Source organism: Helicoverpa armigera, chromosome 3 (assembly GCF_030705265.1).
Source record: "Helicoverpa armigera isolate CAAS_96S chromosome 3, ASM3070526v1, whole genome shotgun sequence".
In the NCBI taxonomy this organism is placed as follows: Eukaryota; Metazoa; Arthropoda; class Insecta; order Lepidoptera; family Noctuidae; genus Helicoverpa; species Helicoverpa armigera.
The window spans coordinates 12,878,535-12,904,373 of record NC_087122.1 but is presented as its reverse complement, the minus strand read 5'-3'; the positions used below and the strand labels follow the sequence as shown (position 1 = coordinate 12,904,373).

At 34.1% G+C, this 25,839-nt stretch overlaps 1 protein-coding gene across 1 annotated transcript in view; it reads left to right on the top strand.

The window, feature by feature from the left end:
• The first annotated feature begins 13,259 nt into the window (after window positions 1–13,259).
• Window positions 13,260–25,839, top strand: part of LOC110379311 (transmembrane protein 205) — a 33,154-nt gene continuing 20,574 nt past the window's right edge. Inside the window, exon 1 of the mRNA XM_064043724.1 lies at window positions 13,260–13,573. Within this exon, the coding sequence (XP_063899794.1) occupies window positions 13,326–13,573 (248 nt within the window). The 5' untranslated portion in view covers window positions 13,260–13,325. The remainder of the gene's footprint in view (window positions 13,574–25,839) is intronic.

Sequence of the window (25,839 nt, the reverse complement as noted above, 5' to 3'; positions counted from 1 at the left end):
CTTTCTGTGAGATGACGTGAGACCACATAAAAGTTGCTACCACACTCCATTCATCATAAAGTAACGTCCATACTTCTGTCATCTATGAATACCTTTGATGCGTCATCTGTGCATTGCATCTTCTAGGAATTTTAAGATAAGTAGTTATTTTTCTAGACGTACAAACTTATTCATATTATTCAGATATTTATTTGTTTTCAGTTTATTTTTTACTTACAAATACCTAGACATAGAAAGATGAAGATCATAGTAGTTTATTCTTATCGTCATTAATGACTTGGGCCTTATAAAAGCGTTTTAATTTTCTTTAGTATTAATCTTTAGATGTGTTAGTCAATCAAAAACTTAGTTCACTAAGGGCTGATTTTTCAATCACCAGATAACTCCTATCTGAGGAATATTTTTAACGTTTTGACAGCTTTTGTATGGAAAATATGTCAAACCGCCATATTTATTCCTCAGATAGAAGTTAACTGATGATTGAAAAATCGGCCCTAAGTTGGGAAAAGCCTAGACATCGAAACAAGAAAAGCCATATTATTATTTGCCATAACTTTTTGTTTATTTATTTCGTAGAAATCCACTCTCTTTATGCATAAAGTATGACGTCGATGATAGGTACACATGCAGCCAGGTGGGCCGAATAGGTACTTCCCAATCTACCATACGCGATATCAATAATCTTCTTAGAACGAATGCCTACATGTGTATTTTACCTATACTAATATTATATAGCTGAAGAATTTAATCCGATTTGATGAAAAATAATAATAAACTACCATATCATCTTACGTTTTCTGGTTTCGGTCAAAATCAATTAATTGAAACTGCAACCATAACTTACCTATACCAAAAACGAAAAGTTATAAATACCTACGTTATAGCAATGCAGGCGCCATAAAAAACTCCCAAACTTCCCATTTTTTATCCCAATTTCAAAAAAGGAGGAAGATAATTGAAAATAACAACTTTTAACTGGTTCAAAGACGCACCAAACTGCGTTCTGTGACGTAGTCATAAGTCCTTACGTCAAGCAGCAAAAGAACGGCATTTTTAAGCTCTGATACTGTAAATAAATGCCTACAAACAGGATACTTACTTACACATACCATACGTATGCGAAACTAATTATTTCTGTAAGCTGTCTATCTGTTGATTTTGCTTAGTATTGTGACGTGAAATTACTTGTATGGGGCTAACATCAGAACTCTTTCTCTTGTAAGCGTACCAATAGACAGATAGGTTATAGAGACTGGGCATAAGAGCATCATAATCAGGAAATGATCACAAACAACGTGACTGCCCATCTGACTGCGCATGCGTAAATAAATTGGCAATGGGTCACGTGTCATGGGTCATTTGTTTACACTGTCCAATTTAGGTTACATCCCATTATCTGTAGTTAATAATTGTTTTCATGTGACGGATATGGAGCCCCATTCCTAGAAACGAATATTTGCCTAGCCTTTCCTTATGATGTTGGGGCCGGCTTCCAGTTTTACTGGATGCAACCAGTATTTTACATGCGATTACTGCTTAGACCAACTCAATCCAGTTACCCGGGCAACCCGGAACTTCACGGAGGAACCTTATAAACGTTATTAGCCACGGATTTTTGTCTCGACCCGTGTAGTTGTTACTTAGCCACGAGTTCTATCACAATGTACTTATTAGAAGCTATATTGACAGGTATCACAGATTACATAATAGTGCCAGTATCGTGGACTCAATCAAGGTGAAATTTTCAAGTCAACGTCTCCTTTCTTTGCCCCCTGAGAGGCCACAGTTAGAAAGATTTCACACATAGACAGTCCACACTGTTTTATCATCAGATCCATTGTCGATATCATGACATTTTTGAAATTTCGTCTGATATAATTGTGACGTCACAAGATGGGTAGATTACTCAAGATATTTTTGGATATTATTACAGGAAAAATGTGTTATGTTTAGATTAGTACATAATAAGTACCACGTAATTTTAGTCTTACCTACTATCACATAAGAAAAATAACTTAAATCGCATAAATGAACAACGTACATTGTCATACAAAAATGTATGTTACCGTATTTTTCTCCTTAATTTTATCTTAGTTACGTTTAAAACCTAAATATTTACAATTCAGAATTACTAGTTATGTTAACATTGTTATTTATGTAAGAGATGCCCTGATTCGCAACCCGAAAGGTTATCATTTATATGTATAACGTTAAGAAGCGTGAATCTGTATCGAAAATCATTCGATGTGTTAAGGTCAATTAAACAACATGGATAGCCAGTTCGTATCAAAATAAAACCATGAAATATAAGCATACATATGTATCACTAAAATAATTGATTTATCTGCTTAGTTATGCGGTAGATAAAAATCAAACATCATTTAATAAGCCAAAAACCTATTTAGGGATGAAAAAAGTATAAAAATTTATTTGTATCAATAGTCCTTTTAATTTATGTAAACCTGTTTGGATTCTTGCCTTTTCTTCTCTATAACATCCACAAGTTAAAAGCGTAGAACTACTTATTGAGAGAGCTTAACTACCATACCTTCGCCGACCTCCTCATCATCTTCATCTAACTTCTAAAGAATTTTCTATGTTCCCAAAGATTCCATTATCCGATAATGTGTCACATCGATAGTACAATATAAGGGCGGTATGCACTCAATACTACAACTAATTATATTATCGTTTTATGAGTCAGTGGGTGATAATAGATTGATTACTGTATTCTGTTTACGTTCCGATATGAGTCACCTGCGTGGCCTAGAATTGCAAATTCTCCGAAAGGATGCTGGATAAACAGCTTCTGGTTATAAGCTTGAAAAACAAGGGGATTTTTTAAGTCCCTCAATCTAAAAACGGTAGTAAAACCTGTAACCAAATGACGTACAAAGATGTAGTCGATTCACATAGGTACCCAATCTCTAAGGATTTGATACAATGGCGCGTACTAAGTATGTCATTGAAATACATTGACTAGCATACGTAATACTGGCAAGACTATTCTTGTACTAGCTTTTGCCCGCAACTTCGTTCGCGTGGAATAGTGACTACCAGCAGATTTTTGATTTGACCAATAGATGGCGCTATATGTCCGGAATAATTTTTTTTATTTTTTTTTTGTATTAAAAACTCCTATGTCCTTTCTCAAGTTTCAAACTATGTCTGTACCAAATTTCACACAAATCGGTTCAGTAGTTTAGGCGTGAAGAAAAGACAGACAGACAGACAGAAAGACAGACAGACAGACAGACAGAGTTACTTTCGCATTTATAATATTAGTTTGGATGTACACAAACATTTACAACATAAGTTCTTAACAATTTGTAACCTTGCCTTGTAGAACTACCGATATCAAAAGAAACTGGCCATCTGCGCAGGAAATAACGTACATACTACAAAGTGCAAAAAAAGTATTGGCTATTATAGGCCGTATCATAAAGTTCTAAGTCCGATGCGAAGGCAATTGAACACGCACGACGAGGGATTTGCATTACCGACCATTGTGGACTTTGATACTTAATGGCTTCTACTTGTGAGAAAATGATTACATATTATAAAGCTTTTTATTAGCTTAACTAATCGTAACTAGTGTGTTGAGTATTTCTGCCGAAAAAATATCTATTAATAATTCCAAAGAAAAGCAACACTTGAAAGCAAAAACAATGCTTGTTCGGACACAATGCTTGTTCAATTAAAATTTCTGCTACGAGATAAAGCATATTTTCAAAATTGGAAATGTATAACTGAACAAGCAATAATTTCACATTTGTTAATAGTCCTATTTCCATATTACCATTCCCTAAGCAGAGAAACTAGTTCCCACCCCGACTGTAGTTCTGAATGTTATAATAAACTTGGTTCAGTTAACTCTGTCATCAGTGGCCACCTAGAGCGACATCATCTTGTGATGTTTATCGCTGTAAGCCTACAGATTATATTAATGGAGGGTTTAACAGTGTCACTCCGATCAGAACTTAATGCTTAAGGTTACAAACCACTTTACAATTTTTACAATGTATTAAGAGACTGGTTACAGGACTTGGGGTCGCTCATAGTTGGGCAAAGGCTGGGTAGATGATAAAAGCGAAGAATAGGTATGTATTAGTCGGTATTTAGTTGTTATAGAAATAGGTAGATTTTAATATATTTTATTAGATTTTCGATAAAATAAAAACATAGAATTATATCTTATTATTCAGTTATATTCGACTTTTCATGATGAGTTTTTGATCAAAAAAGATTGTGTGATTCATGTGACATATTTCGCACTGTAGATGTCGAGTATTGCTTTTTTAATGCTTTCATTAAAACACTATTTAGGTATTTGAAAATAAAACGTTTGCGGTAGAGGTAAAACGACAGGATTAATTCGTTGAAGTAGTAGTATACCTAATACTACCTTTTTCCCTAATTAAGATTTGCAAATTCCATGCACCAAATTAAAACCATAAATTAAATAAGGTATATATAACTTGTTAACATAAATACACTTGCAATGATTAATGACAAATATAATGAAAGTCTGCTGTTTCACAAATTAGGTAAATAGTTTATTTAGATATACACCATATCACAACATATTAATTCACGATCATAATTATATTGATTCCTGCAACAGCTCCAACGAAAAAGATAACAAAATCTTCCCAACTGACTTAGATATACTCATTGATTTATTCTTGGTAAAATCATACAATTATAGACGTAATCAATCAAACTGGATATCTATAGTAATTTAAGTAAACACCTTATTTATAGATTGTTGACACCCAAAAAGTACATGAAAAATATTTTTATCATTTCTGACTCGAATTTCGTACTATTCCATCTGACTAACGCCTTTATCCACAGTTTAAGATAACAGTAAAGAAACTGCGCAGTATTTTGGCTAAAGAGTCATCGTTTCTTTTAAAACTGCGTCCTTGGAAACTGTGAGCCGTGCCCCGATCGTGGGCAGACTTTTCTGCCAGATAGTGTAAGTCTTGTCATTGATAAGATATCGAGAGAGGCCTCTCCGATACATAGGTCAAGTTTTTCCTCACTGTACTGTGATTCTGTGTCTTTCCATTATTATTATTATTTGTTGCACACTTAATATGAAAAACACTCGTAGAGACAGTCTATGCACAACGGCGAGCATAACTCAGAATTGGGTCTTCTTAGCCAACCTTAAAGCAAATTGAGGTAGGGTAAATTAAAAATGCACAAAAAGATCATACTTATTTTCATTTAGGTGCTTATTTTACACGTGTCAGTGAAAATTATTGACGCTTTTCTTTCCTGATAAAAGTTTACTGATATATCACTCACTCACTTTCACTTGTCACTTTTTTGATAAATCTATGCAGCCTGATATCTACAGTTCTAGCTCTTGGGAAAATTTCGAAAATGTTGTTGCTCAGATAATTCAAATAAAATTAGCTTTTGCTCGTTATTTTGAACTCTAAGAAACCTGCAGAAAATTAAGTTCATAACACAGTAATATAATACATATAATGATACAATTTCCTGAAGATTTTGGCCTTTTTCATAATCAATATTGAAATACGCATATCTTCTCAATCAGGGTGGAGTTAAAAAGAAAAAGATAAAAAGATAATTTATTTTGTTAAAACATGGGTGTATATGTTTACAAAACATAGGTATTGTTAAACATGAGGTGTTAAAATTAGGTAGGTTAGAGCCATACATGTTTTGCCTGTAATTGGCGTACAAAAATTTTTTTTTTTACATAACTAGGCAGCTATATTATGTAGGTAGCTAATATCAAAGCGAAATGTCACATAAATAATAAAATGTCGAATAAAACTCCGTGATCCCAAGACAAGACATTTATTTTATCTTCGTTCGGTTCCTATATAATTGATGGTAACGAAACCATAGCGCGATGCAGGATTCTTGCAAAAATGTACAACGCCATCTAGTTGCAAATTACGAACTAAACTATACGGATTAAACATACCGCCCACCATGGACAGAATGTCCATTGCTCCCGCCCACCATGACCCAAACCTATTCGATAAATTAGTGGACTGTATTAACTAATGGTAATGATGTTATGTTAAATCATGGTGAAGGAGAACAATCACATTGGTAATGATAACAATCGACAACAGAATGGTTTCGTATTTAGGTACAGTTAAGTTTAGTTCAATAGGTAAAAAAATTTGATACATAAAACATTTGTTAATTAGTTAAAAAACTTATGACACCTTTGGATAAATAAGATACGTTCAACAAAATAAAATGATCCGATACATCAAACAAAATAGCAATAGTTAACTTGCTTAACTTTAAAAAAACATAAGTAACAAGAACAATGTTATATTATTTCACTTAGCCACAGGGTAACACAGATTTTACTGGTCGTTTAATACATACATTTTACATTTAAGAGTGACTATTCGCGTAATGTTGTCCAAACCCGGATGTTTCGCTATAACGACTGTTTTCAAAATTTTGTTATAAGAATAAAGAATCGCCATATGTAAAAGTGTACAGTTGATATTAATGGTATTGAACTGTATGGGTCTTTGCTTATTTGAATTGGTCAATCATCATCGCTTCGGTAAAATGTTCTAATTAGGTTCACTCTTGCTGGAGGTAGTTATTTCAGGAGTTGATAGCACATCTGAATAGCTCCTAAGGTAATTTAAGCTGTGGTCCACCGTGTAACGTTTTAAGGGTAGTTGCATCAGTTATTAAATCGTTAAATGATCTCTAGTAGGTAAAATTACATTATTTTGTATTGGTAAATTACATGAGGTGTATAATATTATTTTCGAAGTGTCATCTGCTTTATTTCGTTTCTGTTAAGTGTTCTACGTTCGAATATTCTCTATTTCTTGCAGATAGTTCATTTCTTGACACTGGTATAGACATAATATTGATTCATTCAACTCTGCGCTAATAAACCAAACAGGTAAATTATGTTTGTATTTTACTTTACTTATAAATCTTTTACAGTAAGCCATGTTTCTAAACAACTCACGAAGAGAAGAGAACTTGACCCACAAGCCAACATAGCAGTTTCTCGTTAATATGGTAAGTGTTTGTGTCTCTTCTTCTAGTTCTGTCTTCGGCAGTTGCTTCTTATCATAGTTAATACCAGCAGCTTTCAACCAAGACGGCTGTATTTCCCGCAGGTGAACACTTGTTCGTTTTAAAGTACTAATTCCCCATGAAGCACAATTTGCAGGCGTAAACACTTGCTTGATTGATGTTACGTTAGTTTTAAATGTTAACCGATGAACCCAAACGTTTCTCAAATGATGTACAACCCGCAGATAGACAGCGGCAGCGTATGGTGCAGTGGGCGCGTTACTGTGTCCATGGAAATCTACGATAGGGTTCCTCCTGCCATTATTACAGCGTGGAACTTTAAATTTGGTAAGTCCTGCTAATTCTTCAAGGTAAGTACTCCATTTCTTTAATAAAATAGGTGGTAGTTTTTCATTCAGCGTATGCTTTTGCATGATAACTTTTGCTGGTATATAAGTTTTAAACAGGCATCTCATTGGTTTATATGATCTCACTATATCGTAGATGGTATTTCTTTTCATCACAGGTTTGTATTTCGTTGATAATAGCTGCACAGAGTTCTCAACATCATCGGTTCGATTGCAAGTCAGTTCAGGTATTTTGATTATTTCATTTTGTGTCAGTTCTATATTGCTAATTGTTGCTTTATTGTTCTTGCTTGTTTTCTTACGTTGTTGCTTGTTATTGCTTGAACACGACTTCTGTGATTCCAAGCTTCCCTTGCTTAGCAGTGTTGTTACTTCTGTAGATAATTGTTTATCTAGCTGATAGTTTTCCGATTCACGTTCATCAATTGGTTCCAAATCGACTTCGTTAGTGCAAATGTTAGTATGCAGCGTTATGATAGCATTGCTCTTGTGAGCAAAATTGGTTCCACTATCACCCCCCACCTCTCCAGATATAATCCATCCAAGCTTTGTTTCTTGCGCTATTGGCGTCCCCGGGGGACCTTTGATTAAACCCTCACAGATAATCTTACTGTATACAATTGCGCCTAGTAATACGTCAATTGTATTTGGTACGTTGAAGTGTGGGTCTGCTAATTTCATAATTGGTAAATTAGGCCATGCTTTGTTAATTATTTTCCTTTCAGGTAAAACTGAGGTTAATTTGCTCAGTACATATGCTTTGACATTAACGGTAAAACTAGGATCTTGAAGAGATTGTAATTTCACATAAACCAAATGTTTAGATTTAAGTGCTATGTTGTTCTCACCTCCCACTCCTTGTATAACACTGTTGCAATTAAATCGTTTCAGGCCGAGCTGTCGAACTGCTGCCTCCGTGATGAACGATGCCTGCGATCCCTGGTCTACCAGACATCTCAGCGTTATGATACTTTCTGTAGTTGTTACCGCCTTAGCTAAAGCTGTTGGTAAAATGGCCTCGTTGTTAGTGTTAGCAAAGCAACTTGTTACGTTGCTTACCTCGGACTGGTCTTGGGGTGTCGCCGCCGTTACCACTTCATTGCTACTATCAACTGCCTGGTCGGTTTCGTTCTCAGTTGAATGATAATTGGTCCCAGAATGCAGCAACGAATGGTGTTTCTTTGTACAAACTTTGCATCTGGTTGGTAAGCGACACGATGAAACGGAGTGATGTGGGCCTAAACAGTTAAAACATAATCCCGAAGTCTGGACAAAATTACGTCGAGCTGTCAACTCTAAAGAAGCAAACTTATTACAGTTACCGATCTTATGATCATGGTTTGAACAATATGAACATGACGAAGCTTTACTCTCTTTAACATTATTTACAACATGGTGTGACCGTGGTGAAGTTAGTTTGATTGTTTTATTTGTACATAGAAACTCAAGAGACCTAAACCTATGCTCTACAAACTCTAAAAATTGTTTTAATGTGGGTAACTCATTATCCAAACTACAAACTTTAGCTTCCCATTGTTTGCGGGACTCTTGGTCTAGTTTCGAACTCAAAATGTAAATAACAATGAGATCCCAATGCTCGATATTAATGCCTTCATTTGTTAAAGCGTTCATAAATTCGTTAGTTGTATCGTAGAGCTCCTTAAGACAGTTAGATGATTCAGTACTAATTTGTTTCTGGCTGAAAAATCTCTTTAGGATAGAATCTGTAATAAACTTTTTGTTATTAAATCTATGTACTAAAATATTCCAACAAGTCACATAGTTATCGTTGGTAACAGGTAAATGCCGTAACAGTTGTTCTGCTTCGCCGGTAAGATAGCTTTTAAGGTAGTGTAGCTTCTGTACGTTATCTAATGAGTGGTTGTTGTGTATGAGTGACTGAAAGAGATCTCTAAATGTTGTCCACTGAGAATAGTGCCCGGAGAAGGAAGGTATGGCTATTCTAGGTAGTTTTACGCCACTCTGACTCTGTTTTCCATACTCGTCACAATCATCAGTAACTGCATTTTTATTTGGAGTGACCTTTCTTAAACTTTCCTTTAATATTGTTTTATATTCCGTGTATAAATCTTCCGTTTGGTTACATATGTCACTCAAATGATATGCAGATTTCTCATATTCCTCTCTTTTGTACTCTGTAATCAGCTTGCGATCTATTTCTTCAAATGTTAACCACTGTTTCTCTAAGATTTCAATTCGTGTTTCTACGTAACTAACAGTGATCCGCTCTTTAGGAGACTTCTTGAAATTTTGGTAAGCTCTCTCAATCTTTTTATATGTTTCGACTTGTAATCGGGTCCACGAATCCATATTTCTATTAGTTTTTCTATGTCCAAAATTTTGATATTTTTTCTAAGTCCAGTTTTTTGTCAAAATTTTCTAAGTCCAAAATGTTGAGAATTTTTCTAAGTGTTTGGAAAAATAGGACTTAGCCGAATTTGGGCATGGATTCCCCGTCTGATCACAGTTTGAAATTTTACAAGTCTAAATTCGAGCTAATTCTTCTAAGTCAATACTTCACTATAGCCAATCTTGATTCACAACTACTATTACAGTACTCACAGTTTGTCCAGGTTACCGCACTCACACATATACACTCACTGTTCATTTAGTCCGACTTCACCGATAGGGCGCCACTTTCGCGTATTACTTTTTAGGTACATTGGTCACATTATATCCGGCTAGATCGACCATGAATAAAACTCCGTGATCCCAAGACAAGACATTTATTTTATCTTCGTTCGGTTCCTATATAATTGATGGTAACGAAACCATAGCGCGATGCAGGATTCTTGCAAAAATGTACAACGCCATCTAGTTGCAAATTACGAACTAAACTCTACGGATTAAACAATAGTTAGGCATCATTAAGGTATTCATTAACTGTATAAAAACATTTCGTAATCAGGAACTCTTTTAATTTTAATTTAAATTTATTTAATGGTAGCTCCTTTATACATTTAGGTATTTTGTTATATAAAAGTTCTAGGCTAAGTTTTAAAATCTCTAATAGCTATTAACATTTCCACTTAAGACAATAAAATTTAATCGTTTTACTATCTAAACAAATACTTATCGCTTACAACTGCTTAGATTACAACAATGGTAAGTATGTCGACGTTAATCTAAGAAACAATAAACCGATGTCTTATGAAATACGTTGAGAGTTGAGACATTGTGTGAATCCCTTGACAAGTGCTTACGTCAAGATCAATATACTGACCACATACTGATCAATGGCCTAGGCCTCAATGGTGGTAAAAGCAACTGTCATACGCAAGATCTCCCATTCTTGATAACCTGAGTAGGTTGATGGAGTTACGCCTGGTGGCGTACGTAACACCAGGGTTCTGATCTGTTACCCAGAATCCATTAAGTCTTATGAGAGTTCTGACACTAGGGCTTGTCGTTGTGGAAATAATAAGAAGAAGGATGTAAACGTGGGATCAAGGATTACTAGAAGAAGGAAAGCTACTAGATTATTCTTAGTCTATGCTTCATTCCTCCTACGCAATCGAATTTATAACGGCACTAGCTTCTGCCAGCGGTTTCACCCGCATCCCGTGGGAACTTCTGCACGAACCCGGATAAAAAGTAGCCTATAGCCTTCCTCGATAAATGGGCTATCTAACACCGAAAGAATTGTTCAAATGGGACCAGTAGTTCCTGAGATTAGCGCGTTCAAACAAACAAACAAACAAACTCTTCAGCTTTATAATATTTGTATAGATTATGCTGGCTCTACAGTAGCTTTACATTAACATCATCATCATCATTTAATTTGATTGATTCAGGCACACCTCGCAAATAACTACTTTTTATGGTTACATTTTCTTTGAAAACCTGATTTTGTCACTATTGAATAAATGAATATTTTATTAATTGCAATTCTAAAGAAACCTATAAATGTCAAACTTTTATATCTCTGACGATACACTTTATATCTATGATGTGGTTTCTACACCCACGGGTCAGTTGTGACGTCATAAGTCATGTGACGACAGATATGCTAATAAATAGCTTTTATTTAGACTTCCGAACACGAGATTTTCTTGCACATAATGTACATATTTATAGCATACGGGTGATGTATGTCTAGCTGTTTTATGTTAGACTAATTATATTATTTTGGGTAAATGAGTCAAAATTTTAATCTTATCTAATGGCACATCTTTTGGAAGTGAAATTATCTATACTGGTTATGGAATTTCCATATATGTAAGTAATAGACAGGGCGCAGACATCTATTGGCAACATTATGAGTTATGTTATGAGTCATTTCGTCAATTAGTTTTACCGTTCTGAAATTGACTTCTTGTAACTTCACTACAATGTACAAAGATACCACAACAAAGTATCAAATCGAGAAATCAAATGGTTGTTTTTTAGAGGTTGGTTGTTTAGAGTGTCAAAATGTTTAAAACACGACATTATTTAAGTATATGTAGCTCCTTCGTTCTACGTGGAATCAGAATTTAATCATCATCAGTGTACCATATTCCCAAATATTCAAAGACAGTGTCTATGAAAATATGGATCACTTCAATTCTGTAATCTCCTAAATATTTAACGAAAAAATTATCGTTATCAGTGTCTGGACCTTAACCTGTGTTAATTGCGCCTGTCTGCGACTGACAAAATTAAAAATATGTATTGTTACTATCAGTTAGTCTGCAGATAATTACCTAGTTAAACATGTTATGAGAAAGATTACTTTCTGCTTACAATATAATATTCCTATTGATCTTCTTGAAGTGACTTTGTAATAGAAAAGCTTGGTAGTTTCTAGCAAGTTCCAATTTGTCGATTCAGAAAAGGTTGATGACAATAATTCTTTTTGGCGTCTTATATGGTCCTTTTTCTAAACAGACAGAGATATTTATAATTGTTTTCCCATAAACCAAAAATTCTGACGTAACTAATGCATAAAAGTAGTGATTGGTTCCATAGGATATGTACTTAAAAATACCAATATTCTGATTGTTAACTATGAATACGGGTCAACTCATAAATGACAAAAAATGAAAATGCCGTCTTCTTAAATTCGTCATTTGTTTACGAAAATATATATTTTTTATGACTGTTGTTCTGCGGAAACCATCATGTAAACTTACATCATCGAATTTTGGGAATAGCGCAGTTGTTCAACCTTATCACGTATGCATTCAGTTTTTTTTTTATTCTCTCTAGGTACCTAATTAAATTAGATGATATTTGTATATTAAAATGCTAATAGTTTTGTACATATCTATAATATATAAAATATCTATAAATTATCATAATCTGATGAACAAAATATGCATGAAAATTGATGATGATGATAATTTTATTTTGGTCTAAAATACTCTGTATTATTTTGTCACAATGAATTGTATTTCATGTGTGCACTGTCTACGACGTTTGGAAGTAAAAGAGAGAGAAAGTATGCCTATCTGTTTATACATAGGGTGACTGGTAATTAGTGACAGAACTTGAACACGTGATTCTACTCATAATCACAAATACCTTTGTCAAAAATTCTTTTTTTATGCATATTTTTTTCAATCATGATTAGAATCACATGTTCTAGTATCGGTCAATATTCACCAGTCATCCTATATACTCATTACACATAGATAATGCTATTATTTTTTAAAAATATATCATTTATTACTATTCTAAATTTGAAATTATAAAAAAAAAACATTTCAGTGGCCACACGTAGGGGTCACAACTCGGCGCATGATTTCCAATGAAACATTTCCCGCGTTATCAGGGCGCCTGCGCCCGCGCTGCACACCTCCTTGCGTCACACCGCGGTGGTGGGGATAAAAAATCATCGAGTTATATACGCGAAGGCGCGCGCGTCGGCCAATCGGTCAGTGAGCGTTCAACGTGTGTAGACGAAAAATGTGTAATATGTGTACCCGTGACGTGATTGAGGCCCCGGCTGTGGTGGCGCCGGCGCCGAAACCCTCGCGTACTTTAGAACGAATGAAGAAGAAGCACAACATTGTGACGGACCCCAACAACTTTGAGAAGCAGCAAGAGGTGGAGTACCAGCCCGACCTGCTGGCCATCTCCACCAAGTACTCGAAGATCGGCTACGACCTGATGAAGCAGGGCCTCGTTCGCTTGCAGGAGACGAAAGCATACGTGTGAGTGCACTTTCTTTTTTGTTAGGTTATGTTCGTAACATTCTCTTCGTAAAGGCCATTTAGACTTTTAAAAAAATCATGTAAGTACTGTATCTTATTATTGAAGTGGTGATTACAATATTTTGGCGATTAATATCTATCACATTAATGATTACGTGTGTAGTTTTCAATAGACGTGACGGACGGCTGTAGCTGTAGCGTTTAAATAGCTCGTCGATGCAATTTTTCCGAGTGTGAAAATTTTCTTTTAGCACTTCCGATATTGATACAAGCAATATAAGTATTCCCATTATCCATTGTGATTTTAATAGTTACTTCCTCCAGCGATTTAACATGCGTACTAAGGGAACTTCCCAGGCATATATGAAAATTTATGAGCTATATTATTGCATAGTTTCATGAAAATACAATCAGTTGTTCTAGCTTGAAAGAGTAACAAATATACGTATACATCCTTCGCATTTATAATGTTTTTTGCTCTCTTATAGTAACAGTGAATGAATAGAAAACTACCTAATGGAGAACGAATCAATCATTCGATCGGCTTATCTAAATGAGAAATTTCTCTTGCGGCTAATTTCAATAACCTAACTATCCATTAATTTGCTTACTGGAGATCACAATTAGACATAACTTGTGCGGGGCTCACCGAAATTCTCTATGTAACCAAATCCTCAGATAGATTGAATCAATCCGTAGTTACAGATTAATCATTCAGTCGGTGCATGGTCGATAGCGTTGACCCTGCATCGGCTATACGTTATCAGGAACTCGTGATGCGTGTCACAAAGGATTGATGATCATATCCCCTTAATCTGAAATGTCGTGATCGGTGAAAGAAGTTATCTCTAGGACTATACTTTGGACTTTGACGGAGCACGTAGGCCTGTTTTCTTTCAGACGTTAAGTATAAAAAAAACTAAAAGTTTTTGAATTTAGAATCTACTTCAATAAATAATTAAGTTACTTTTTTAAAATTACGAATATTGGCAACCAGTATCATCCCAGAAATTAAAAATAAAAGATTCTTAATTCAAATTCATAAATCGAAAACCGGGATACACCCTTATACATTAAAAAATCTTATTTCAAAGTAAAACGTTTTCTTCAAATGGTGTAAGAAAATTTCAAACAATTGATTTTTCCTTACTAAATAAGTACCTAGTTGCGCAAATTCTGTAATCTGTCAATCAAAGATATGGGTATCTGTTTAAACGATAACAACTAACACGAGCTGTGTTGACAGGTATCATAGATAAATTCTATTCGAACTTCCTAGATCCATTATCTAAAACTACTAAACCCACTTACTCTTTGGAACTCGCCTTAACTACCGTTTAAGATAAGTTGGGAACCATTGTTCCTATTCCTTGTTAAAAGATACCATGGACTAAAATGCAAATGACGTTACATTTTTTTTCTTTGGATAGCACTCAAACTGAGGACTTTAGAAAATAGAGAACATTCAATATATCCAGAGAACATTCAATATATCCAGAGACATTTTTTAACTAAAGACATGTTTAGAAAAAATATGCAACAATATAAAACACAAAATTAGGTAATCAAAACTTATCTTCAATAAAAAAAAATCGTGCCGCGTCAACTTCTGGTTCATAAAAAATAACTCTATCGCTCATAAGACCATTTCTCGGTCACTGTCGCCATTTTAAATACTTCCCACGGAGATAATAGCTTTATTATAAATTACTATTATTCTGTTACTAGGCATTGAATAGAACGGATCTAGATGTCTAGCATCTAGCCTAAACCGAGGTCAGACTGTCTACTGTCTGTCACGAATATTAGTAGGACTTTTATATAAAAAGTTCAGATTGGTTCTTTCTAAGAAAAACATTTTGGGAATGTAAAAAGACAAGGATATGAGAAGTTCCTGCTTAATTACATTTAAGTATAAGTTACTGTTGAAGTCTGACATTTCTAAAGGATTAATTATAAGCATTTTTGTACGATTATGTTAATTTTAATTGACTACCATGTCATACAATAACCATTTAAATACATATTAGCATAATTATTTAAAATCTACAATTTATTAAGAGCTTAAAACTACTCAACCGTTTCAAACGTTGACAATTTGTCACTTGAACTAAAACCTTTTTGTTTCGGACCACTTTTAAAAATTAACCTTGGATTGTCTTTGGTTACGGTTTAGTTCAAATATGGCGGCAAATTATCCATTCTTTAGATAAATAGCGGACTAATAAGGGTAACCATTAATTGTAATACTTCGTGATAATAATTTGCTACGGTTCTTTTTTGTTTAAAAAATGCTGTTTTTTATAAACAATTTCAATTCCAGCTATCACGGTCTATTTGAATTATGGGAATTGAATAGACAAAAATAGAAAATTCCCATAATAATTGTGAATAAATTAGGCAATAGTACTTTACACTGAAAAGAAACTAATCAGCTATTATCGCTACCACACAAAAGGTCAAATCACATTTTGGAGCACTTTCATTTCATTTGAATGTTATTGGAAATGTTCTTTAACTTATATACCTAACAGTCACTATATTTAACATACATACATAAGGCAGTTTATTTCCCTGGAGATCCAACTATCGGTAGCTTGAACCCTGTATATACACTACTGACTGGCTACTTATTATTGTCATATTTTTTTTTGTACTTATCAATATTCCAGTTGTCAGCGATTTCTTGTATATTCACTTAGAAAATTGGGTGTACAATTTCATCACCCACGTGACAGTTACCATACATAAGCATAGCCATACATAAGCAATTACTAAGGAATGCAGCCGTATGATGCAATAGTTCGGCCTATAATTATAACCGGCATAGTGATAGCGTGGACGTTAAATAGTATTAATTGATAACAATGTTTAAATGGGACATATTTATTTATCCATCTCGATTCTTCCAATCGATACTTAAGATTGAGTACCAGTATAATCAAATAGGAACCTTAATAAAATAGCGGAAAGATAAAAATGTTATGCACTTTTTTTTTCAGTATTAGGAAGAAAAACCTTATCATTTTGTTATCACATTAACTACGTTAATCTTCAGTACAAATAAATAACAATTACAATACATACAATAATAATAATATTTTCGATCTATTTATAACTCTAGACGACGTCAACTATTTACACAAGCGTAAATACTTCATAAGTGGTTGCACAAATAAACATAATGTTTTGCTATGATAAACAGGAAAACATAGTGCAATGTTCCGGATATATACGGAAGAGACAGATAGACAGACATTTGGAGTATACACATACATAGTAGCTAGTATAAACGAGGCCACAGAAACTAGTTTATATACTAAGAAAAAAACATACATTACTCATTTCAAACATTATCTATTTCACGTGAGACTGAACTAAAAGTCTGATTTCAGGAAAGTTGATGCGATAAAGAAACATTAAAAGTCATGCCAAAACAAAGTAACGTATCACATTTCAAAGACTGAAGACAAATAGGTCATTTTAGTCAAGTTTCCATTAAAATCTTCCACAAAACAATTAAATTTTACAACACTTGAAATCATCGACACTCATAAAATAACTAAAGACAATATAGTTGTAAATAAACGGTCATAAGTCAAGCTGCAGAGTTCTAACCGCCAATAGAATCTCTGCAAGTCTCCGTAATAATGACTGCTGAAACTGATCTAATATATACATACTCATAACATGATGTACGTGGACTGAAAACGTGTCTTCAGGCACGTAACACCAGCACTGCACTGTTTATAACCCTCGTGATCATGTTATTGTATTCTGCAGAGTTATTGAAGCAAAACTGCAGAGAAAAATCGTCTCTGTACCGATTTAATAAGGATGACACAAAACGCATTGTTCTTTTGGTGACGGCTATTCAATAGGGGCTCGTGCCTTCGGTTCTCACGGTTGTCCGACAATCACATGTTATGAAGTATTTCAGCCATCAAAACGTGAGGTGTTTCGAGTTTCCATTTTCAGACAATGAATACAGGAACTTGATAGCAGGAAATTGAAAAATCTAACTATTATAGTCTAACAAGATGAATGTGTTCTAGTTTTCTGCATTAATATAAATAGAAGCAGCTTTCGTAAAAAACTTGTTTTTGTTTATAAATAAACTCTGCAGTATCATTACAACTCTGCAGTTTCACTTCAGTTAGTAATGAGACTAAATATAACTATAGAATCGGATCAATAAAAAGATAAAGATTGAAATAGATCACCTTCAATTAAATTATACAATTACTTTTAATAGTATCTCCTTTGATAACTTATCTTGTGAACTGATGTATTAAAAATATATTCTTATTGATAGATTTACTGGCAGGATTTAAGATAGTAGCCCTAGCCAGTTGATAGTCGAGTGAAAGATTTCAAAGTCCAAATTCTACTTTTTGCTGAGTGTGTAGTTGAAAAGAATTGCGTGGGCGAAAGTATTTTCAAAACCAGTTTTCACTTACTAATTTTATCAAAGACTTATTAACTTCTACGCAAAGTCAAGGTTAATAGTTAAATGAACAAATCTCCGGTGATATAGGCCTTATGGTAGCAATTAAATTGTCTATTACCTCATTTTCAATCACGTCTTTTGCCAAAAAATGTAGGACTCATAGGTATATAAGAACATTCCTATTTCATTCCACACTCTTAATTGCTTCGAGGCAAAATGAAGTTTACGCTGCTAACTTTATGAGTCAAATCGGCTGTATCAATACTTTATAGGTACCTAAAAGTAATTTGAGTGAAAAATACCTAATTATAACAAGTGCTATATCAATGATATAACATATAACATTAGTAATGTTATCGTTGCATAATTTTTATATGTCTTGTGATTCATAGAGGTCGTCTTTCGTACTCGAGTTTCAAGTTTGTTCACCTTTGGACTTCAGTTTTTATTTCTGTCTAGACTTTTGTGGGAACTTTAGATTTTTCATGGAAAATTACTGTATCTTTAAAGCTGAAGAGATTTTTTGTTTCCTTGTTCGAGCGCGCTAATCTCTACATGCTATAATCGGGTTTGGAAAAATCTTTCAGTGTAAAATAGTTTCCAAGGGTGGTGTAAGCCATCCAGTTTACATATGCCTTGTGTAATAACCCATTTAATCACAATTACATATGCAATTTATTGTATGTAATACATATGCAATTAACCCACTATAAACTATCTTCTAGACATTATATTGCATTGGCATTAGACTGATTAATACCACTTACTGCACTTAACATGAAGTGGTTCAATAAAACCAATGTATACACATTGTACATTGTCACAATGACAATCCATCACTTTCCGGGTCCGTGATACATTTATCTAGAATTCTAGATTGCTAGATATATTGACAGCTACATAATCTAGACTTTCCTTAGAAAATATGTTTGTTATTTCACTTGTTTTTGTTTTTTAGGTCTTATGTAGATAAGATGACGTGTTTTGTTTGTTTTTCAGAATGGTTTAGAATAATACACTCAGCGGCACGGAATTTGGCCCAAGCACATTTGGGCCTTATAACCATTATTTATGTGAAAAATCAGAAATTTTATTTTAAAATTGTTTAATTTACTCATTTTCCAAAAGAAAATGACTAACAAACAACAGAATTGTGAGGAGTTTCAGTAAGTTTCATTGAGTTAGAAAACAGAGTCCTTTACCGCAATAATCACCATAAACTTAAAATTCAACTTTTTTTAACAAAACAGAAAGTTATCGAATTTTAATAACGGGTGTTTCTTCCTCTTGATCTGATGACTGCCTGCATACGATCTGGCATGCTCTGGATGATGTTTTTTACCTCCACCTGAGAGATCTTCTCCCAGGCAGCTACCAGCGCGGTTTTCAGTTCACTGAGAGTCTGTGGTGGGTTACGACTTGCTTGGACCTGTCTTTTAAGCATGTTCCAGACATGTTCTACAGGATTCATGGATGGGTTTCTTGCAGGCCAGTCCAATTTTTTTATACCGACCTCGAACAAGTAATCGGTTACGCAAAGAGCTGTGTGAGGTCGAGCATTGTCCTGCATTATACGAAATTCTTCACTTCCTATCCTTCTCTGACAGGGTAAAACATGATTTTGAAGGATCTCTTCAATATACGGCACTGTTGTCAGACGACTTTCGACAACCAATAATTCAGTGCGGGCTTCTAAACTTATGCCTCGCCAAACCAAGATGGACCCACCATGAAAACCAACTGTTTGCTTGGTAATGGTGGGAAGAAACCATTCTCCGCGCTTTCTCCATTCACGTTCACGGCCGTCTGGAGCTTTTAAGTTGACTCTGCATTCATCGGTCCATAAAATTTTACTCCATTGGTCATGCGTCCAATTTGCATGTTCTCTTGCAAACCTAAGTCTGGCTTTGCGATGGAGCGGGAGAAGTTCCGGGCATCGAGTTGGTCTTCGAGCACGCAGATTCCGTTCCTCCATCCTTCTTCTTATTATGCACTTACGGACGTTGACTTCTCTTGCTGTTTGCAAAGGCTGGCGTATCTCTAACGCAGTGAGAAACCGATTTTTCATTATTGCACGTACGATAAATCGGTCCTCGTGCGCAGACGAACACCTTACATCTCCACTTTCTGGTCTTCTTGTGTAAAGGCCAGTCTGGTCATGCATTTTCTATGCATATCTTTAACTTGTACGCGGTGAACTTAAAGTTTCAACCATCTTAAGCTGTATACGCACTTGACGTCTTAGCAACACTACTTGAGCAACTTGAGCTGCAGTAAGGGTAATTTTCAGATCAAATTGTGAAAAAAAGAGAAACAAAACACGATCATAACCTTTTTTTTTTTTTGGAACGTGCTTAATACTTCGGCAATTTCTATCTGAATTTAAACTTAACTTTCTGCTTTGCGTTCCAACAACGTAATCTGTTTCTAGTGTTATAAAAGTTAAACAGACACACATTTTTCTGTATTTTAATTAACAATTACGAAAGGACTGACAATATGTCATATGAAATTAGAATTTACAACAGCTATCTGGGCCGATATCTACTTGTGTTTGTTTGGGCCAAATTCCGTGCCGCTGAGTGTATTTTCCACATTTCCATAAATGTTTTGCTATACGGTACTACTAGTGTCCAACTTTTCATAAGAGCCTGCAATGGCCTCATTGTAATAAAGTTTTATGACTTTAACTTCTAGATATATCGGACTTATTCAAGTATCTAATGAGAGAAAGCTACAAACTACATTATTTCCAAGTACTATGAGGTTTTATAGCAATGCTCAGCAAAATAAGCATTTAAATATTTATCACTCCTTACTGGAATACTAAACTTAGTTATTTCATTTTACTCAGAATCCATTCCTGCACCATACCTACAGAATTGCGTAATATACCTATGCAGTTCTAGGTACCTAATTATAATAAGCACGTTGCTAAGCTGTCATCGTAAACTATGTGAGGCACCTGACGTTGCTTACGTAACAATGAGCTCAATATGTAGAATGCTTTGAGTGCCGACATTTTGAATGCGCGGGCGCGGGCGTGAGCAACTCGGGGGCGAACTGGGAAATAGTCCAATAGTATTGTGAGATTTGGACTAAATTGTAGCTGGGTTATAGAGACTTTTTAGGCGTTTTGTTCTAGAACAATGCCTGGAATTGGATTTTGTCAGGAATTAAATATTATGGCGTCAAAAATTGTTTTACAGTTTGCCCTAGTTGTAAAACATATTTTTGTAGAATTTAGGAACTGTTGTTCCGAACTTATGAAATTCTTAGGAAATTATTCCCGAACACATTTTCATAGGTAGGTACGCCTGTTCAGACTTGATTGACTTATATATACCTACGTTTCTAGATTTTCAGGAAAACATCAAATCGTCACAAGATAAGAATGATTGATTATTTCTAAGCATTGTGTCGCATTGCGAAACACTTATTTTTGGCGTCGGTAAAACCAACGAGAAATGGTCTTACTATGACTTCAGAAATAAGTGAGGTATAGTTAAAGATTTTTTGACAGTAACAAAAATTTGGGAAATGGAAAACCATTAAAATACCTTATATTTTTCCCAGTTACACAATAATGAGTACACTTTTTTCTTCTGTAAAGAACAAAAGGGATTCTATCATTCTATCGGATTGAATGTCAGTGACATCCATAGATAAGATTGTGACAGATTTTAGGCGCCAAATATGTCATAGATTATCTTAAATTCTAGAAGTTCATTTGAAATGAAACATGGATATGAAAAACCCAACTGTAATAAATTTAAAGATATTTGATAATGTCATAGTGGAACATAGACAGACTTGTATGAATTGAATAAGATTTTACATACTGATCAGAACTTACTTTAATTTTTAGTTGTTATTTCAAAATGTCCGATGAAGCTCGTCTAAATAGGTTATTTAAATATACATTATTATCTATCATCATCACAGCGCTTTTTGCACTTTTTGCAACAAAATAATTTGGCTAACGGATTATCGACTGGCCATCGACTATTGTGCAGAATGACCTCAAAATCAAAGTCATAGCGGTGAAGGTTGGCAAATAACGCTTCTTATTATTTGCAAATGAAATTATACTGAGATTGCAAAGTAATTTTTAATAGAATATTACGTCCTTAATTTGAAATAAAACATCTTCTAACACACTAACCTGAATTGTAGATTCAAAAATTAAAAAGCTACTATCAAAAGTCTACGGTTGAGTGTGACCTCTTGGTTGTTGCTATGACTACCGAAAAATATTGGAATCTACGTCAAAATAATCTTTAAAAATATCCAGTCCTTTGTTCTGTCCTTTCATATAAGAAAGAATCTTATAGATTCCAGTTATCACTGACTTGTGACAGATCTGTACATCTGCAAATCCTAACTGACGTAAGATTTACTAAAACAATGGAAGATTTTACGATTTTAGTGGAAAACTAACTGAGCAATATGAATGATGGCGTTTATGCAAGGCGTATGAGTAGGTCTGAACCTTGTATGAACTTAGAATTATGACGCTTCATTATATTTTCCAGGAATTCCAAGTATCAAATAACTGTTCAGTAGCCATAAATTTTGAGTATTCTTCTTACTGCAAAAGACAACAAATGGAGGACGAAATCATGAAAATACTTACTTTCTGAAAAAAACCTAGTTTTGTGTTCCAAGCATGACAACATGATTTTTTTTCTGAGATAAATCAATTATGTGATGACAAGATAAATACTCTTCTTCATCTTTATATCCGTGACAAAGGTTACAAACCTTTCTTTTAAAAGAGAAAGATAAGCTTAAGATTGAGGACAGGAGCCAGAAATGACAGGTATATCTTATCGAATTTCTTTTGAGAAAAGAAATCTATCATTGACAAAAGAAAACAGCTACCTACTTAAGTATTCATTTGTAGCTATCTATCTGGCCAGCTCCCAATTATTCGTTCAAAAATGCATCTTCTAATAATTTGTGTTAAGTATAGGTCAACTTCATTAGGCCGTTTCCAATATTCTATCTATCCATTGTTTTGCTTAGTACAGATAACATTTTGACAAGTCATGTCAAATTCCATTCATTTATGTATGTATTTCCTTACTATAATAGTGAACTATATATTAATTATTATCAGCAGTACTACTAAAAAAAGTAAATCCTTGATAATCAAAAGTGAATCAAAGTGCATTCTGGTCATAAAACTAATCTCTTAGTGATAAGGATTGCAATCGAACTACGTCACTGCTCTTATCATACTTGAAGTTCAATGAACAGAGAAAGTTATGCTTGCCAAATATACATATAAATAACTTTAAAATGACATTTCAGAAAATAAATATGGACTTGAAAATTGAGCCTTTATCTAGAGTCTGGCCTCACCTGGTTTATTATACAGATACACTTATTGAAGAATTGAATGGAACCTACATATTACTCAGTTCACTCTTGATGTCTATGACCGTTTGACAATTCAGGCAGAATGAGGGATATTCCCTTTACTGAAGGCCGTTTTACTGATAACCTGATATAATAGATTCTAATCAGCGATTGCCTTAGTAAACCCACGTGATATATTGAAAGCGATATTTTCTGTACTGCATGATAAATCAGATTTAAATGTGTTTGACGTTTTTTGGCAAGCACACTTAAAAAGTTCAGTCACACTAAATGACAGTACAAAAATAGAAATGACGAGTCAATTGCATAAGATGACACTTGTTAACACTTTCACTCAAATATAGATAAGTAGGTATGTCCATTGTGTACTTTAGCCATTGTCTGTGAAAATACTGCAATTTATATTCCACATATTATGACTACAATTAGACATCTTTATCTTATGATACTTACCGTGTTGTATAAATATAGGTCAATTAAATCAATATGTACTCACGAAAATGTTTATGTATTGGTATCTTAATTATTTTACAACAATAGATAAATCCTGTAATCCCAATTCAAAGTTCAAATTGTTATGTAACTACGACGATTCTTCGGTTTCTTACACATATTGAAACTCTTTGGTATATACTGGCTGCTTTGCATATCTTCGTTCGATTTAGCAACCATAAACAAAACAGTAGAAGCTCACACAATTAGAAAAGGTTTTAAAAAAGAAGGATTAACTCTTTCTCAATATGAATGCGGATTTGATCCATTAATTTTAGTCTGTATCTTCACAGATGACCATGAATTAGGTACATAGTAAACAAATTCTTGATACCTTTTACAGTTTACCTTCAGGCAGCTAATTATATACTAATCAGACCAGATCATTGCAATCATCAATTATTTACGCTTGTTCGAACAACAAAAACTCGAACCATTCTCTTACAGACAACCTTCATTGCTTTCCAATAAACAAATAGTATAAAATTACAAGCTTTGTAACAAAATTCTTCATTAGGATTCCTAATTTTTCATACTTCTTTCCTCAAATAAGAAAGTCTACGCGATTAGATAATATACTGAAATCGTAGTATCAAAGTTTACAAAAGTAATATCCTTCTAGGTAATGATAGTAATTAATATGAGATAATAAAAGTATAAATATACCTAATACGACAGATATCGGTGGGAAAACAATGTCCGGATTTAAAGCGTGATTAGGTAATTCATTTAGACAAACGAAAAAACCCTTTGAAGATAAGCAAATTACTCTTATCAAAATGCATTTAAAAGAAAATAAACAAAATATTATACATTTTGATATAATATTACTTCTAAATAACAACGTGCTAACATGCTTCAAATGATCTAACATTTTCTAAACGCACTAAGTCTATTGCAATATCGATTGTTTTCCGATAGCCTAAATACAATCGATTCAAAGCCTCATAAATATAAATCGATAATTGAGTACTCGATTTCCAGGCTAATTGTTTTAAATGTTAATACGGGCCTACGAGGTTTGTTCGAATCGATTCCGGCCCACACTTTGTAGTTGGCACAGGAATATTGTTTGTAGTTACGTGTGGTAGATAAAGCATGTTTTGTGTTCTGATTGTATCCAATTGTATTGTAGGGCTGTGTCCAGCTTTCTGTAAAAGTCTAAATTTTCAGTGAATTGCTTGAAGCTGATTTGAAATAGACTGACACTGCGGAATTCAATAAATCAATTAGATTCTTATAAATCTACGAGGGCTTAATGTTGTCATATCTGGACTCATTTGACCAGTGTCACAAAGACTGTTGTAAATCACAACGTGGTAACCGATATCTCAATTTCGTCACAGATTATTTAAAAAATACACGTTTTTACTACGAGATAATAAAAAAACCGCATGCAAAAACATGTGAGTTACGAATCTGTAATCGAATCGACTTAACGTTTCGTTAATCAAACTGACGTCGCCCACGTACACATAACGACTGATAGACAGTGTATAAATAAACTAATCGGTTTATTTACCTTATATTTAGGTAAATCATCATTATGACTCAAGGTACATTTGAGGGAAACATTGAAAAGCTTTGTTAAAAACCTTTGATTTTAGCAATGAAGTCTGAATCTATAATAATAAATCTTGATCCTTAATAATAAATTATAAGCTAAACCATTTACCTGAAAATGGAAAAACATTGAAATACAAACAAATCACTGGAAGCTTTATTTATAGAAAGGCAAACAACATAAAATATGACGAATGAAAGTTTATACAAATACGCCAAAAGATAGTCGGTTACCACGTTGTTACAGTGACGCATGAATTTCTTTCTGATGCATTGACCACGTGAACCAAGCAGGTCACGTTGTCGCCAGTGTGCGAACATGCCAATATTTTGCTAATAACTGCACGATAAATTCGATAAGATTGTAAAACTATGC